The sequence below is a fragment of the Anguilla anguilla genome, chromosome 11 (assembly GCF_013347855.1).
Source record: "Anguilla anguilla isolate fAngAng1 chromosome 11, fAngAng1.pri, whole genome shotgun sequence".
NCBI lineage: Eukaryota > Metazoa > Chordata > Actinopteri > Anguilliformes > Anguillidae > Anguilla > Anguilla anguilla.
The window spans coordinates 17,970,934-17,989,334 of record NC_049211.1 but is presented as its reverse complement, the minus strand read 5'-3'; the positions used below and the strand labels follow the sequence as shown (position 1 = coordinate 17,989,334).

General features: G+C 38.3%; 1 protein-coding gene and 1 non-coding gene across 2 annotated transcripts; both read right to left on the bottom strand.

The window, feature by feature from the left end:
- Positions 1–2,793: 2,793 nt before the first annotated feature.
- tcta (T cell leukemia translocation altered) lies at positions 2,794–4,930 on the bottom strand. Its single transcript, XM_035383581.1, has 3 exons — positions 4,558–4,930; positions 4,110–4,164; positions 2,794–3,895 (listed from the first exon to the last, which is right to left on the bottom strand). Exons 1-3 carry the CDS (start codon positions 4,766–4,768, stop codon positions 3,853–3,855), a joined length of 309 nt encoding a protein of 102 aa, XP_035239472.1. The 5' UTR covers positions 4,769–4,930; the 3' UTR covers positions 2,794–3,852.
- Positions 4,931–10,500: 5,570 nt separating this feature from the next.
- Positions 10,501–10,607, bottom strand: LOC118208733. Its single transcript, XR_004761631.1, has one exon. It is a non-coding gene; the product is annotated as a U6 spliceosomal RNA (small nuclear RNA).
- Between the last annotated feature and the right edge of the window lie 7,794 nt (positions 10,608–18,401).

Here is an 18,401-nt window from a genome sequence, read left to right as displayed (position 1 = left end):
GTCTCCATTTCTGTTCAAATTTTGTCGATGAGTCTTGAAATCATAGCTTGGATGAACGCCTTGGTTTGTGTGGTTTATCAGGTTCCACAAGTGATCCTAATCACATATACTTAGCCCACTTCTAGCTAGCATCATCAGTGCCATTAGTATTGTACATGCTACAGCCCTAAAATTAGCCTCTTATTACCTCAAACATGAAAAAAGCTGATTTAGATTGTCAACCATCACATTTTACTGGGCAGAATGGAGAATACTCTTGGCACTTCTGGCTCTGCTCTTCAGTGGTTTAGGTCCTATTTTACTGATAAAAAATAGTTTGTGACCCTTGGAAACTGTATAATATAGCCCTGCCTCCATGACACAAGGTGAAGTACAACATTCAGCTGCCAGTCTTCTGCACACCCAATAAGGATCACATGACCCCTTTTCCATTTAATCTCAGTACAGAATTGACATCAAGGTCCTCTCCAACACATATAACACTTTCCACAGTTCTGACCTGGACTACATTATTCAGCTCCTTCACTACAACACCCCAATCCAGCCCATAAATTCCAGACTTACTGTGCCTACTACTAATATGCACATTGTGAATGACAGTCTTATTTTCAATAGCCCCAGAACACCCTAGGCAAATATATTAGAAATGCTGACTCTTCCTATTTTTAAATCCCTATTAAAAACGGACCTTTTCAAAAGGGCCATTAAGATTAAATAATCTTGTCTTGTAATGTTTGTAGAGTCAACGTTTCCGCTGGTAAGGTTCCGCCACACCACAACAAAAAAATTATAATTAAAATAAAATAAAAAATTATATATATACTGTATATGGCCTATATATTAAATTCATAAATTAAAAATGTTAAACTTTCTAAATATTTCTGCCTAAATGCGCTTTCAAAACCATACTGTCGCGTCCACATATTTATTTTCAAAAAGAGCCTAGGCCGCACGCTCCGTGCTCCGAAGGTCGCACTGTCTGTCAAAAGCGTTACTTTATTTTTTTTTCTTCAGTGAACGAAAGACAACGAAAAGGTAGGTAGCGACGCTTCAAATATTACAAAAATACCATAGTGTTAACCAGTGTTTGAATTGGACCAAAATCCGTGCCGGTACCTACTCCTCAAAATTGATCTGTGGAATTGATCTCTTGGTGTGGTGGTGGGTGTCTGAAGGGGGGGGGGGGGTATAGCAAAGGTGAGAAACTTTAAGACTATGAAAACATAACCTCTTGAGACTTCTTAAAGGTTTTTTTAAAAAATATCTAAATCTATCTTTTAGCTCTGACAAGCTCTTGATACAAGGAATAGCAGTTTACAAGAGCTAAAAGAGCACATTGTCCATCTAGAAGTTCTATCTTCAAGAATGATGTGCTCTTTTAATTGTTCTCACCCCACCATAACTGAAAATGCAGGCCTATTTTTCTTCAATATTTACAAACAATACAAGGGTTAACAAACCTTTTATGGCTTTAAAGTACATCTAAAACTACTTTTTAGCTCTTGCAAACTGCTATTCCTTGTATCAAGAGCTCGTCAGAGCTAAAAGATAGATTTAGATATATAAAAAAAAACCTTTAAGAAGTCTCAAGAGGTTATGTTTTCATAGTCTTAAACTTTTTCGCCTTTGCTACACCCCCCCCCCCCCCCCTTCAGACATCCACCACCACACCAAGAGATCAATTCCACAGGAAACACTGGTAGAGTACTATAATTTTTTTACTTAATAGCTTCCTTGTATGAATCCAAATTTGGTGTGTTATTAATTTGTGCAATAGGTCTCTGTACAACAGACAAATTGTATTGATTGTTGTCTATTGATCTGTCCAAAAGGTCACTGTGACTAAAAGAAAACTGCAATACCATAGTCACTCAGTCACTCAGTGTGTATGAGGTAGCTGATCATTTTTCATTATATCATTGTACTGACTGTAAGAGTCTTTTATTCTGTATAACACATTAAACATGCGAAAAGCACTAAATGTATTATTGTTTTTATTATAATTATAATAATTATATTATACTGTGCACTTCAAAAATCCACAGCTGAAATGGTACAAAGGTGTTACGAAATCCACAATTCAAATGCTGATAATGGGTATCCACTACACCCCACAGTGGGTCTTGATCTCCATAAAATCGTGACTTATATCCACAATGAACTTCACCGTAGGACACCTATTTTAAAACATACATGCGCTTATAAGCATTCTTTATGGAAATATCTAACCCTAAGGGCACACATTCAAAAGGACAATCACTAGATTACCCATCGTTCTTTCCATAAACAAGGATAAGCACATTTGTGTTTAAAAATAGGTGTGGCCTACAGTTCAGTTCACTGTGTGGTTCTAAATCACAATTTTATAGAAATCCAGACCAACTCTGCAGTTATAAATCCAACACTGAACTGAAATGGAAATATTCATTTGTTGCTTTATATGGAAAGACCATGAGAAATTTAAAGATATTTGGCTAGATTAACTGAGTTATTCACTTCATAATAAATCTTAAAATTCCTTTTTTAAATTTATTTATGAGCACAAAATCTGTGTTTTTATTTGTCACAACACAGCTGCTGAGGAACTGAAATCTGAGGGAAAAAAGCTCCATTTAACTCCCAACATTCAGAACTTTCAAGTGAGAACATGGGACATGTCACTCTAATATTTCATAGACTAAAGATGGCCACGATTCAATATATAATGACTTCTCACACATTGCCAGGGGAAGCCATTGTTCTTTTTCTCTTCTGCTCACATATTGGTCATCACTGCATGATCACAAATGTACATGACTGGGTCTGACAGGCTTTTATTGTTTTACAGCAAACAAAATACATAGTGACATTAGCAACGAAAGGTTCTCAATCGCAATCTTCTGATTACATACTGCCAACAATCCGTGCATCCAAGGAAATCTGCTAGATGTGAGGACGAGGAACGAGGCCTGAAGCTCAGCATATCCTGATCCTGGCACTTATCCCCCTCCAGATGATGTTTAAAATTAACTCACTACCTTCCCTTGAACCTTTTCTCAAGACAAATTCAGAAAGTTGACTTTGCCTCATGCAAATTAGCTGTGCTTACCAGCCAGGCCTGCCACATTTAACCAGCGTTACACACTGTACAATGACTTATGTGTGGCCTGGTCTGAAACAACTCTGATGACTGAGGCCAGAGTCAGGTTAATGAGTGAATGGAACAGGAATAAGGACATTTACCCTGCACGGACAGTAAAAGCATATTAGTGGTGTAGGAATGATATACTTCTATAACTTTGAGATATCAGATATCCTTCTTGATAGGCGCACGGAAGATAAAACAGAGGTGTCCCCCTTCCACAGTATGCTGCTGAGATCCATTCTGAGGGCTTGACCCAGGTGGGTTAACTAAGCCTCAGCTGGACAGAAAGCCAGTGGACAGAGTTCAGCCCCTGCATTATGATTGGAAAAACACGTTCTAAATCTATCAAACACTGGGAACAAGCCAGCTGCTCTTTGTGACAGCTGGCCCACCAAACCACTGCTACTAGGAGTGTATGGGCAGGACTGGAGCTCACAAGGAGAGGTGGGGAAAAGTATAAAACAGGACCTCACCCATTATTTCCTAATGGCTTTGATTTGTGTAAGTGTTCTTTTCCTGTTCAGGGCCTTTGGTTTATGGTAGGGTTGTCCTCCCTGGCTGGTGTTTGACATGTGTCATTCAGCCCCAGCCCAGCTGCTCCAGAGTTTCCACATGAACGCAGTGCCCCGCCTCCGGGAAGGATCAGCAGGACTCCCTCACATCTGCTTGGTTAGAGAGCCAGAACACTGCAGTCAGATCGGCCAGCACCAGCGGTAGGCATGTTCTTGTTACTCTCGGTGCGTCTTGAAGACTTCCCCAGCAGCACTCTCCCTGACAGAGAAAATATTAAAAACAAGAGTGTTGGGTAATGCAATGTTAAACACACCCCTATTGTCAAATTAAGCAGCCCAAATAAGACGGACTGATTGTGCAAGTGACCTGATCATGATGAATTGAATCAGATCCCCACCAAAAACACCCAGGTAGTATACCATAGAAAGTCAGCGAAACTCATATCTTGTCTAACAAAAGCACAGACACCTACCAGCCACTGAGGTGTGGTGCTGTGTCAGGAGTACCACCGTTCTGTCCCCCAGTGCCTGCAGAAAGGTAGAGAATGTGTTTTAACAAAAATAATACAAGTCTACAATTTTTGTCCTAAATATGAACACCGAGGGAATGCACGTACATTAATGAAATCCATTTCAGAAAACGGCAATCTGTCATCCTTTGAGTGGAAGCAATTGCGTACGTTGCATCTATCCTATTGTGTGCAAATGACTTCATTCAATTCTCAAATTTTATATCTTTGAAAAACCAATGTCCACAAACGCAATTCTTGAAACCAGCCACAAGCACACTTGCCGATATTATGTTGTAAAACTAAATGCGTGAAATAAGCATTCAGCTAGCATTACCGGCTGCCAAACACACCAATTACCTGGAAACACATCAAGCAGGCAAATCGCTTGTTTGAATTGGTCTTCTCTTACCTTGCCTGTAGTACATGTCGTTGACTGTGTTTCCATATACTTTCCACGCAAAGTGAATGGCGATAAGGCTGAAAACGAGCCAGCTGAATAGGATTTTAAATATGGCCACCCTCATATCATTGGCTAGCCAGTCTTCCACAAACTCGGACAGGAACGATACCAGGCCGTCCATAATTCGCGACACAAATTCGAAATCCCATGGCTCCTCCATTTTCCTACATAATCACATCACAATATAATCTATAATAAAAACATTCGAATTCATTGCAACTTGTCCTAAAGCTACGGAAACAGACATCAGCCCTCTTTCCCAGTTTAGAAAGTGGGCTATGACCAGGGTGACTCGCAAAAACAAAGGCAAAATGTCGTCTGTATTTAGATAACCCAGATTCGTCATTTCGCAAAAACATACTCTCAAAAAAGATTCACTTCTGAGTAAAAACTGTCTCTAACAGTAAGTTTATGTAATAAATGCACACGAGCAGTAAAAGCGTCCAGCTAGCCAAATAAATTCTGTTCTGCCCTCACTGAATGTGCAATTTAGAAACCAATGATAGATTAAAAAAAAAAAAAACTATAATCGTACGTCATGTATTTCAGAACCACATAGTTAACCGCTGACATTCAGTAAATATGCAATATGTATGAGTGCGTGTAGTGAAAACGAAAACGCGCTGATTTATAATTACACGTACAGGTTACTATTATATGAACTCGATTAGCTACGACAGCACGCTGAATGCCCCGTTGCCCAAAGTCAAATACAATATTTGCCATAGACTCCAGTATTTTTCATGACTTTGCGTCTCTGAGGCAGTATAAGGTTACTGAAAGGTTGAGTGAGCCCAGCAGCCACCCAAAGACGACAATATTTTATAGCCAATCAACAGTATTGTGGTAGGCTGAAACATAGGAGCTGTCCGATAATAATAATAATAATAATAATAATAATAATAATAATAACAACAACAATACGCGGCGCGATCTTTGCCACCTAATGGCCATTTACGGGAACTTCGGGTTAACTCATATTTCAACTCATATTTCCACAAGAGGGCAGCAGAATACCCAGTTTGAAAATAGTTCCCTTAAAAAAGATTGATAAACCTTTTCATTATTAATTTCTTGATCACGTGTTACCTGTAATGCCGTTCGTTAGGGCATATGTGATTTGAGACCACCCAGAGGCACCATACAACTCTTGCTGACACTATAACAAATAATTTCCGTTCCAAACACTGATAACTGTTGAACTTATTTCCCAATGTAGTGGTTTACAGAAGAGTGCTCCTTATCTGACCTCCAAAAGAAAAACTGTTTACTGTGCTGACAGGAGTCAGCCTCCAACTCTAATCACTGTTCTTACGTGAAATTTTCGTCAACATTAGGAACATACAGTTATACTTGAAACTGGAGACACAGCCAAAGTAAAAATAAATAAAAATTCCCCCAACACAAAATATAATTGAAAGTGACAAATTTAATGACCCCTTAATAACAATTTAATAAACAGTACCATCCGCGACCCTGTTCAGGATAAGCGGGTAAAGATAATGCATGGATGGATGGATGTACAAGGAGTTTATAAATTTTCAAGCATGACTAAATGTTCCCATAAGGGTTGCCACCATTTTGAATTGGCTACAATTTGGAATATTACTTTCCAATCTGTTTACTCAGTTTTGGTCAGAAGATACAGGCTAAGTCCAAATGGCAACTGAGCAATTTTGGCACTGGCTGGGCACTGGCCATCTGGCACTATAGCCAGGGCCGGCCCTAGGATTTTGGTGGCCCTAAAGAAGTCTGTTGAGCGCGGGGGGGGGTATTTTCATTATTTACCTTAGATAAACATTGGATCGTGTGGCCCCCACTAGTGGTTGTGGCCCTAAACAACCGCATACAGTTTATGCCACGGTCCGGCCCTGACTATAGCCATAAATTGAATTTCCAATATTTAATCAATTTTAGGCCCTGCCCCGTTTGACGTAAGAGACATGAAACCTTAAGTATGAGAATTTACTTAAGTATGCTGCCTTGAAATTTTAAGTGCTTGAATTTTTTTGAGTGTATATTGTACTTCGAGCTGCATTTTCATGTATGATAGGTTAATTTAATTATTGTACACTGAAAATACAGTGGGCTCCAGAATTATTGGCACCCTTGATATATATGCACAAAAAATGCAAAAAAAATTCTAAACTAAAAAATAATAGTTATTGACGTAAGCTTTATTTTCCAACATGTGTAAACTAGTGTGCTTGATTAATGATTCATTTGAATCAACCAAAGTCTTACATTTTTTAATTAAAAAAATTATTTAATTATAATTTAAAATTTTTTAAATTATAAATTATATTTCCCCAAAAAACAAGTTATTGTTTTGGCACCCCTGGTTCAATACTTTGTGAAAACACCCCTGGCAAAGATGATAGCCATGAGTCTTTTCCTATAATTTGTGATAAGTTTAGAGAACACATTTGGAGGGATTTTTGACCATTGCTCCATGTAGAACTTTTCAGAATCATTGATATCTTTGGGTTTGCGCTTATGGACCCCCCCCCTCTTCAGTTCAGACCACAGGTTTTTGATGGAATTTAAGTCTAGAGACTGAGATGGCCATTGGAAAACATGGATGTTGATTTCACTTAAGCATTTCTGTTTAGATTTTGATGTATGCTTGGAGTCATTGTCCTGTTGGACAATCTACCTATGACCAAGTCCAAGTCTTAACACAGACAATCACATTTTCTGCCAGAATTTCATGGTACTTTGTTGAATTCATTGTGCCATTGATCTAAAATAGTGCCCCGGGACCACTGCCAACAAAACATCTCCAAAATATCAATGACCCACCTCCATATTTGACCCTAGGTATGAGGTGCTTCTCCTGAATGCATTCCTCTTTTGCCGCCAAACATGTCGATGATGTGTATGGCCAAAACGTTCAATGGTCTCATCTGACAATAGCACTCTCTTCCAGTCATAATTCCAATGCGGTTTGGCAAGCTCCAGATTCTTGGTTTTCTTTATTGTGCTTAGTAAGGGCTGTCTTCGTACCACCCTTCCAAAGAGTTAGTTGGTATGAAGGTGCCATTTTATGTTTTTTTTTTTTAGACTTGTTGACGGCAAGAAACAAACCAATCTCGGCAATTCTTAAACAGTGATCCTTGGGTTATTAACGGCCTCCCTCACCATCTTCCTCACTGTCCGTGGGGACACCATGCACTTGCTTCCTCTTCCTGGCAAATTTGTAACCATTCCATATGTTTTACACCTTTTTATTATTATTTATTATTCTCTAGTGAAACTGGAAGTGATGGAATGACACAATATAGTTCCTTTAGACTGAGATGAACTAAATTAAGTAAAATTGTATTACCAATTTTATTTTGTTTGATTATACTTATAATAATAGTTAGGGGTGCCAATGATTATGGCACCTATGGTTTTCAGAAAAAAATAGATTACTTAATAAAAAAACATTGATGCATGAGAGTAAATGTATTGAAATAAAAGTATATAGTTTTCCCATATGTTTAAACATAACATATAGATTATTATCTGTGTCATTTATTATATGCAGCCTTTATTCTCATTTTTATTAAGGGTGCCAACAATTCTGGAGCCCACTGTATAAACAAAACAGATTTACCAAATACAAAACGGCCGTCTTTTACATTAAATCCCTTTCCAAAACCACAAAAATGCCCATATCAACTACTTGACGATAATAATAAGCGATATTTTTAGTTACAAGTCGGGAACCAGTTAGCTATTGGTATGCGGTACTCATGACAATGACTCATGAAATATAATATCAGCAGCACGATTGACCCATGAGAAGTACAAGGTACAACGGTGTGTACGTTTAGTACGCTTAGGAACTACACATACCGGTACTGTGCTCACGACGCACGCTTATATCGTAAGGGCTCAGCTGGAACACGCTTGCGCCCTTCTATTTCTAGTGTCACTTCGATATCGTATTTCAATTTAAAATTACTGGAAATAACAGATTTGTTACTATTAAGTTATATTGTTTATTTCACATCATAATTGTACGGTCGTGATGACAACATGATTTCCTTTCAGGGATCTATAAAGTACAACCATAGACCGTATAAAAGAGTACAAGCTAACCTAACTAACTTAAGACGTAATTTCAAATGGAATATAACGTCATATATATTTTTTATCACAACACAACAACAATATAGCTAGCCAGCATGGTTTTCGATAAATTACCGACAATATATTTACTACTTACTATGTTTTAATAAAACTATTTATTAGAAATTGTCTATCTCTTGCCTACTGCACCTGTCTTGTCTAAGTGCACTGTGATTCTGATTTTCACAATGTGTGTATTCCTTTGTAAGTGCTGTGAGCAGACTGAAAGTCTATTGTACACCGAAGCCTTGCGAAACGAAGTTTCGTTACATCGTGTACTGTACAGCATATGGTTTGTAATGACAAATAAACCTGACTTTGACTAGCTAGCTAGCTACCTGCTGATCCAGCCATTCCTAACGTTAACGTTAGCTAACCGAAACTTTATAAACGATATCTTTCATGCTGGCGCTAACAGACCCGCTAATCTACTCTGGCTGTATATGACCTGCTCTACATGGTTGGATTTGGAATGATTTTCTCCCTTCTTAACATTATTGTCCTGACCATTGAAAAAATGCATTAAGCTAACCTGTGACACCGCATTTGTCGCGGGCATAGCTAGCTAGCCACCGGTGTTGGGTGCAGTTGGCCCTATCTGCTGGTCCAGAGTCAGTTATTTTCTTCTCCTACTAATGGTTAAATGTTAGGTCCTGTGAAGGGAAATCTGATCCCAGACCAGCAGTTAGGGGCAGCCAAGGCACCGCACTTGGCGGGTAGACTTACAAGCACACGTGGTTGTGACGTATATCGTGCGACTTTGATTTTAGTGTAGTTCAGGACCACCAACATATCGTAAATCGACATAAATCCAGAGATTGAAATAAATAGAACCAAGCACATGCTACGGCAGAGAATGACGGTCCCAAAAAAACGTGAGAAATCTTTTATTTTTAATCGCTATAGATATTTTACAATCAATGATTTTTAAAAAGTCAATAGGATTTTAACATTGGGCTGTGACGTCACGAACCAGACGCCCCCTGGAGGCAATTTGACTTACAAGCTCAATTGGCTCCCTGTGTCTTTTACAACTGATTTTAAGGTCCTTTAGCTTGTTTATAAAGCACTGACATACATTTCCGATCTTCAATTCTTGTATGTCCCAACTCGAGCTCTTACATCCTCCACTGCCAGTTTCCTCAAGGTACCAAGAGTAATGTGCAAAAAGAGTGGAGAAACCGCCTTCTGTTTTTATGCGCCACTATGGCACTATGGCACATTCCTCCAAAAAAATATTAGAGATGCAGGCTCAGTTGGCATTTTTAGCTGAAAACCTGTTCACTCTAGGTTTTGTGTTTTATCTAATGTCCTGTTTTTACAATATTCTATTCCTTTTTGTTTCCTTAAATCTTACATATATAGAAAGCAAGACAATTTATCTATTTATTCTATTTTGAATATTTATTTTAAAATGGCTTTTTTGTTATTGTTATTGTTTTTCTTTAGAACAAAAAACGAATGAACGTTAGTTAGCATAATGACTTAAAAGTCTAAGTTAAAAACCTCAAAACCTAAGTATGAAAAGTTACTCAAGTATGCTGCCTTGAAATTTTAAGTGTTTGAATTTTTTGAGTGTATATTGTACTTTGAGCTGCATTTTCATGTATGATAGGTGCATTAAATTATTATTTTACACTGAAAATAAACAAAACAGATTTACCAAATACAAAATGGCCGTCTTTTACATTAAATCCCTTTCCAAAACCACAAAAATGCCCATATCAACTATTTGACCGACCAAGTCATTCTCACGGGTGAAAAAAATAATTAAAAAATATGGAACGCTTCACGAATTTGCGTGTCATCCTTGCGCAGGGGCCATGCTAATCTTCTCTGTATCGTTCCAATTTTAGTATATGTGCTGCCGAAGCGAGCACAATACTACAGCCAGAGAGGCGGGTATATAAATGGCATAGTGAGCAAAGCGTTCCCAGCCATGGGACAGTGCATTCTGAGGCTGAATTTAGCCTCAAAATGTACATATTTATTTCAAACAACAGTTCCAATCTGAAAAAGAAAAAGAAAAGAATTATACAATTTTTTTTTAAATTCTATCTTTTCTTAAAAAAATAATTCCGTAACGAAATAATGTTTTAAAATTGTGAAAAGATTTTTACAAAAGACCAGTATCGACTCCTGGGAGACATGCAGATTTCAGCCTGCTTTCACAGTTCCTATTGGTATCCTGAGCGAGGGTGAGCGTGACGTATCAATTGACGTGTGTTCCGCGGCCATCTATAGAGCTCTGGGAGTCAGGTTTCAGTGTCGAATTTCAATAACAATACGTCGAGAGAGAAAGGCAATTGAGAGGAGGTGGAGAAAAATGAGAAGCGCCTTGCTACATGGACAGAAAGAGTGACTTCTGAGGCTACGTCAGGACACATTTACCGTAATTACTATCTATTCTGGAACCAGGGCTCCAGGAGTTTCCGTTATTGAAGGCTGAAATGGCACCAGGAAAAGCTAATAATACAAAGAATATATTTACTGAATTAAGGCTGCAGTGTGAAGCCATTCAAAAAAAAAAAGAAAAAAAAAGACCCACATTCATTCATAACCCCCCCCCCCGACCCTTCCCCCCATCAGACCCAAAAGACGTAACAGGGGGAGGGGAGAAGGCATAGTAAACCTCCCGCTGCACAATTTCAAGAGCCTAAAACAGGAGAGGTGCCTTCTAACAGCGATAAGGCACATGGACTAACACTGAGGTTTTATTCTTGTACAGTGCTGAACATTGCCTTTTTCACCCCAGACACAGCGAAACTGACACAGAAGCAAGAAGCAGTAACACAGGAAATGAGAATATGTCTGGGTAGAGAAGAACACTGCCAACATAAAGTTGTGAAGCACAGCACAGAACAACATCATGAAGGGACTGAATAAAAAGAATAGAAGTGTTACACTCACCCTCCCCCACCCCTGCAATAGGACAAGGGGGGAAGGGTGTGAAGTGTTTCTTCAGTCTTTTCCTTTCACCCTTCTCCCCTGATTTGGTAATCTTGCACACCATGAGCACTAAACTCAAATTCACACTGAAAATAAAGTCCAAACACTGTGTAAATAAGTTACAAGGGCCTGAAACTTTAATTCTGTCTCCTGTAATTACTGAGTTGATGTAACAACTGTATCTACCTATCAACACAATGATTCAATTATGCTTTTGATAAAAAGCTCTTATGGATGAGATAAATCTGAAATAATGAATCTATTCATTTCTTTTTTTTTCAGGCTCCATTGTTGTAATGCATTGTAAGCATGCAAAACCAATCTGCTTTCATAAGAACGAATGCTTGTAATTTAAATGGCTAACAGCTAATTTTACAAAGTTAGCGAGGAAATATAAAGAAAAATTCATAATTCAATGATGAAATAACAATTAATATTTCCTATGCCGTTTTGACAGGCAGATGTCTCTTGCAAAGAGAAAAGGCTCAGTAGCAATTCTGAGACATTTGCAGTATTGAATTTAAATTCTAACAGCACCACCAAGTGTCTGATCAGTGCAATACACTTGTGTTAGAGCACTGGAATATTCAGTAGAAGTCATATGATTTAATCTAAAACTTCACTGGCTGTAGAGGTCATATTGTTTCACCAATAACCCTTTGCCACCATACTATGGCTGGGTATGGATAGGGTTAGGAATGGCTGGGATGATGCATAAAATCTATAGCAGCCTGGAAGGAGTGATGGAATAAATGAATGAACGATATCTCCATAGCACTCTGGTGAAACATGCCAATGTGTGGAGGAGAAACAGAAGGAAAGAAAGACTAAACAGCATCCATTACAGTGATGATGAAACGCTTATTGCAACAGCAGTTGCGAGGTAGATGTGTCAGAAAAAAGGAAATATTCTGTTTCAGCCGAAATGTACTTTAGACAGATGAAGTCACTAAAGACAATAAATGTCAAACCTGACCAGGTGAAAGCACTGCTTTGTTAAGGTGGGCAAACTTCATGCATTAGGTGTTCACAAACTAAGGGCCATGGCAAGTGAACATGTATTTGTGCACATGTACAGCCCACCCCTGATAAATGGGCCAGATGAACAGAGGTGGAAAGTCTGGGGGTCAGAAAGTGAAAATCCAGCCATGTGTTTCTTCCAAGTAGTTAAACCTCCTGGCTGAAGAATTGTGCTAATTAGCAAATACAGGTGAATGGAGCAATATACTGGGGAGGTCTTTTACCTTATGAACCTGGATTTTTCAAATGAGTCAGTGCTCCAAGCTCCAGTCAGCTTCTTTGTCACAACTCAAAAAATCAGGTAAGGATGGATTATTATTTGGTGTGACCCATTGAGAAAATGAGCCTCCTGGTTATTTAGTTTTATATAATAATACCTGAAAAGCCAATGATTGACTGAGATTAAGACACCTATCAGCTAAGTGTAGTTTTGGTCTTCTAGAGACCCAGCTCTGGCCTTCCCACTGACCTGTCCAGCCCATTACACTGCAACCTGCTGTATGTATGGTAAATTCCTTTAAATTTGTTTTGTTGTAATATTTTATAATAGTTTTGGTATTTGTAATATAATAAATGATGTTCTGTTGATCAGACTGTTTCTGTCATATAGTGGCTTAATTCATGCTGTAGCTATGGTTGTCCCCCAGTTGTTAACTCAGGTGAACTTTGGGACATAACAGTACCAAAATGCAATGAAAACAGTCACAGCCCTGGGGTGGGGTTAGGTGTGGTTGACTCGGGATTAACCTTCCCACTAAACTGAAATGTGATAGGCAACATGTTTAGGGCATCCATGTCAACTGTACACCACCGTGGTTTACCTTTAACTGTGCAGCCAGACAGATTGTTTTCTATCCCCCAATCTTGAACCAGGAACAGAATATCTGCAAAAGCAAAGCAAACATAATCACCAGCTGTCTCACTAAGGTAACAGTTATTGTATTATATAAAAGCTTTAAGGTTTTTAAGAAATTTAGTTGCAGCAAGTGATCTATTCATATTGCACATGAATGACAGCGTGCATGTCCGTGTGTGTGACTTGCAGATGCACTTTTTGAATCTGTAGCAGTTGTGCAAGTTTTGCATAAAATACTACCTGTTACTTGATTCCATATTTCCCTGACCTGCTGGGCAAGTATTGCCTAACGGGCAACAGCCTCTAAAAGGAACCAGTCCTTTGTCCACTGTGGCTTCAGGCCCAGAAACAAGTGCGACAAGTGCTCCACCTGCTTATCACAAACATCCCTAATAGCAGCCAGTTCGTCTTTCTCATGTCAATAAGTTCTAGTTCCAACACGAAGCATGTGCTCAAATATCTGCAACTGCAGCCACATTCATGCGAGAATCCCACTGCCAATTCAGGAAAATGTAGACACCCGTGGTTCTCTTTCAAAACACATCATGTCACCAGCTGCTTCTTTTCATAATGCAGACTACAGCTAAGCTTGCATATTGAGTCGGTAGAAGACCTTTCATATGCAGCATTAACATGAAGTCCATGGGCGGCTGACTGACCAGCAAGAGTCATTAGATACCAATGAAATGCTGACAGAATGAGCCACCGAACCCTGCACGCCCTCTACTGGGTCAAATTTGACTCGGAACAGTACCTAACTTAAAAATCAATTTGGTCATCATCAATTTTACATGTCCACATACGTGTTGTTGAGGAAAACATCAATTTTCATTCTGAAAAAAATAGGCTACTGCTTATGAGTGTTTTAATGCTGTTAAAAGCTCAAAATGGGTTAATTTTGACACAAACATAACTGGAAGGCTAATATAAGTATTGCAATGCTCTGAAATGCTTAAAAATAAATGAACTGATATTATTATCCTAGTTAGTGAACACTATGGCTGATGGAGCCCATATTACATCAGATTAATATTATTTTCTTACCCCATTCCAATTTTGGAATGTCCAAGATTATACAGTACAGGTCAAAAGTATAAGGCCACCTGTTGAAAAAAAAAACTTTAGGTAGAGAAGAATTCAGTGAATATATACACATTTATTAAATAACAAACCAAAGTATAAACATTCCCCCACAATTGCTTCTTACAGTACGTTTTACTTATTTAAAAAATAATCTTAGACACGACTCCAATCGAAATGGCCTCCTTCGGCTTTAATTACAATTAAACAAATTATTGGCAGTCTATCAATTTCTGTATTAATCTGCTATCGCAATGCCCATCTGGTAAAATGATTTGCTAGAAACCAGTACCAGTATACCAGTAGCCCATTTTCCCAAGTGTTTCCCAATACAAAATGCAGCCGAGTCAAGCTACTAAAAGTTAGAAACAGTTAGTAACAGTTACTGTTAGCTAGCTAGCTACGTTTTTACACACCAAAATATTACTTTGGCCATTTTATTTGATAAAGCAGGCATGCACTGCATAAAACAGGATTTATTTCCCATAAGCACTAGCTATAGTAGCTAGGTACAGTGAATGTGAGCAAGCTAGTTTGCTAGCCTAGCCAGTTCTGAAAAACAGCTAGCTAGGTCAATAGCTAAGTTTAGTATAGCTAACGTCCGCTAGCCAGCAGTTCAACCAAGACTACCCTTTCACCGCTTCTTGAATGACATAAATACATTCTCCGTGAAAACAGGTTAATAGTTAAATTAATATGTCATACCACTGCTCTGAAAGTTTTTCTTCCTTGATTTTCGATTAGCTTTCGGTTTTCATGCCATGTCTCGTAGGATAGACGAAGTCTTATTTGACGCCATACAAATCAAACTGTGAAGTCGTAACGTTAGCATAGACTTCAGCGATTAGTAAATTTTATTTCGGCGATCCAAAAAAAAAAAAAACGCTCATCGACGCAGCCCCTAGAGGGCATAGGAGCCCTAAATTACACAACCCCATAGTCTTCGAATTATGCGTTACATAGAGAAAATATTTAATTTAAAAAATCAAATTAACATTTTGTAACCTCGATGACCATGTTTAGAGTGACTTCAAGGTTGAGTGGGACACTTTGCAAGCCAATCACGATTCTTATTGTGTTATTGCTGAATGTCTACTTGCCATTAAATAAAAGTTTTGATTGGTGTCACATTATTGTAGTGGGTGTGTGTATGCTGAGAAATGAAATATTGTTTTAGAATGTTAAGGATGACATTCTGTGAATTATTATGTAACAATCTAACTTATAGTAAAAATGAATTACTATTGGTAAAGTATTAAAATATAATGAAAATTAGTACAGATCCTTATCTGATTTTATGAAAATCAGGTTTACAGTTCTGTCCCATTAACCTGACAGGGGGTGGGGGAAGGGTTTGTAAATAAAATAATAAAACATTTAAAATAAAAGATTATTATTATGAATGTTAAGGTGAATAAATACATAAATATGAACAAAAGGATGACACACACATAGCAAGGAAAGGGAAAGGGAAAGAGAACAGGGAAATTACAGGGGAATAAACAAAATAAAGAAAGGAGAGTGGCACACAGGTAGGAAGGGAAGGATACAATCTGTTGGAGGGAGGAAAGAATTTATTATATAAAAACACTACATCTCCAAAAGTAAGTGGATACCTGCCATCCAACATCTCATCCCAAAATTATGGGCATAAATATGAAGTTGGTTCATACTGTGCTGCTATAACAACCTCCACTGTTCTGGGAAGAAAAGGTATAAGGGTGCCCTTTAATTTAAGCTTTGAACCATGTATGTACTGTACATAGTTTTGGAGATGATGGTGTTTATTTAAGATAATGGAAAACAGGTGGAAATTCTTACAAAAGCCCTAGGTTTCAAGACTGAGGTGAATCAATAGGCTCCTATTTAATGAAAGTGTGGACACATGGCCACTAAAACAAACCATTTGTTAGATAATGAATAATTCAAAGACAAAGAAAATGACAACAAGCTAATTCTGTATTGTGTTAGCTTAACACAATGCTGGTTTGGCTCCTTATCATTTGCAAAGCTATTCGGATTCTATTGATTCACCTCAATCTTTAAATTAATCAGTCAACTTTCTTTTCTTTTTTTTACTATTCATGCAATCATTTGCAATATAGCACAATGTGAATATGGGACTTTTATTTTCTATGGCATGCATAGGTATTTCTGACACACAGTTACGTATAAATGAATAAGCCCTCAAAACATTAAAAGCATAATTAAGAAATATTAACAGGAGGGGTCCCCCAGGACCGAGTTGTGGTTGCACTGTTATAGACTATAATGTTAATACTAGGCTACAGAATTTTTTTAGGCTATGTGATAATGTAAGCTAGTTCATGTGGACAGAAAATGCAACAACTTGCCTCTGTCGTCGCCAACTATTCCTTTTTTTTTTTTTTTTTTTTTTGAAAAATCACAGGAGCCCACTGCCTGTAGGGGGCATCTCCAAACTATGGTGTCTTCAACCACAGAACTGTAGGAGAACTTTCACAGGTCTGTGCTTCAAACAAACTGCAGCACAGTCAAAAGAGACCAAAAAATGAAAATATAACAGAAATATAACATTTTGGCCTAGATCTTTTAAAATATACTAAACTTTTTGTCTGAAATGCTGGAAACCCAGCACAATGGCTGTCGTTGAAATGCATGAGATTTTGGAAACCGAGCGTGTGAGCATGAGATTGCTCCTAAACAAGTTTGCTGCGCAAGAGAGCTCTGAGTGAATGTGAAAATTATATCAGACTAATGGAACCTAAATTATACAGCTGTGAGATACAAACGTGTACTTTATCCCTCTATCTGTAGGATTGAGTGTTCAGACTTAAGTTATACAGCATGCATTCACACACTGATCGCAAAAACCTATACCCTATTTTAAAGTTTTCTCATCATTGCAATTTAAAGCCTTTTCCACTGATGTCAGTTTGGTAGACCATAAATCAGCATGCCTGAAACATACACAGCCTGCTCTGCCTCTTGTTTTATCCTTTCTGTAACCCACAAGCTGAGGAGGGAGACCACTGTCAAATTTTACACAAGCAGTTTCACTTCGCACTGCCCTGTGGATTTTTTTCTCCCTCAATACTGAGGTGACAGTGCCTCAGATATCTGCCTAGCCCCGCATCCCCTGCTGGATAGGTTGTGCTCTAGCATGGGACCACCATGTTTCAATCTGGTGACTGGGGGTTGGGATGAGACTGCCATTGTATTATCAGTTTTAAAGGGGAAAATAACAACCAGTGGCATGGGATCTGAAGTGTTCCTATACATGGAGACAAGTGAACTCATTGTAATGCTAAGCCATATCACACTCAAACCTTCCTTACCTTCCCATGGCATAACCAGCCAAACTGTCCTCAGTGTGCACTCAGAAATTTGAACTGGTCTTGTCTTGTTTTAGTACTGCAGGTATTCCAGATTCCAAACAGTGTCATATTTGGTGACCTATAGAACAGTGATTAGACGGAAGACAGGGTGGATGTTGATATATATTGAGGAGGGGGATGGGGCTCTGAACTCCAGTTGTTGCAAAGGTACTCAAGTCTAAATTGCCCCAATAAAAGTTTGTATGGGTTTCAGTTTGATGGACAAAACTCTCTGAATTTTGAGCAAGTCTGGATACAAACATTTGCAAAAATGAACACATACATAAGCAAGAAATGTTACATAATTTCGACTATAGGCCGTCATTAGTGTTGCACTCATTTTCCAGCCTACATTCTGCTAGTCCCTCCCACCAACCGCAGTGGGGGAAGGAGGCTGTGGCTCTTCCTGGAGT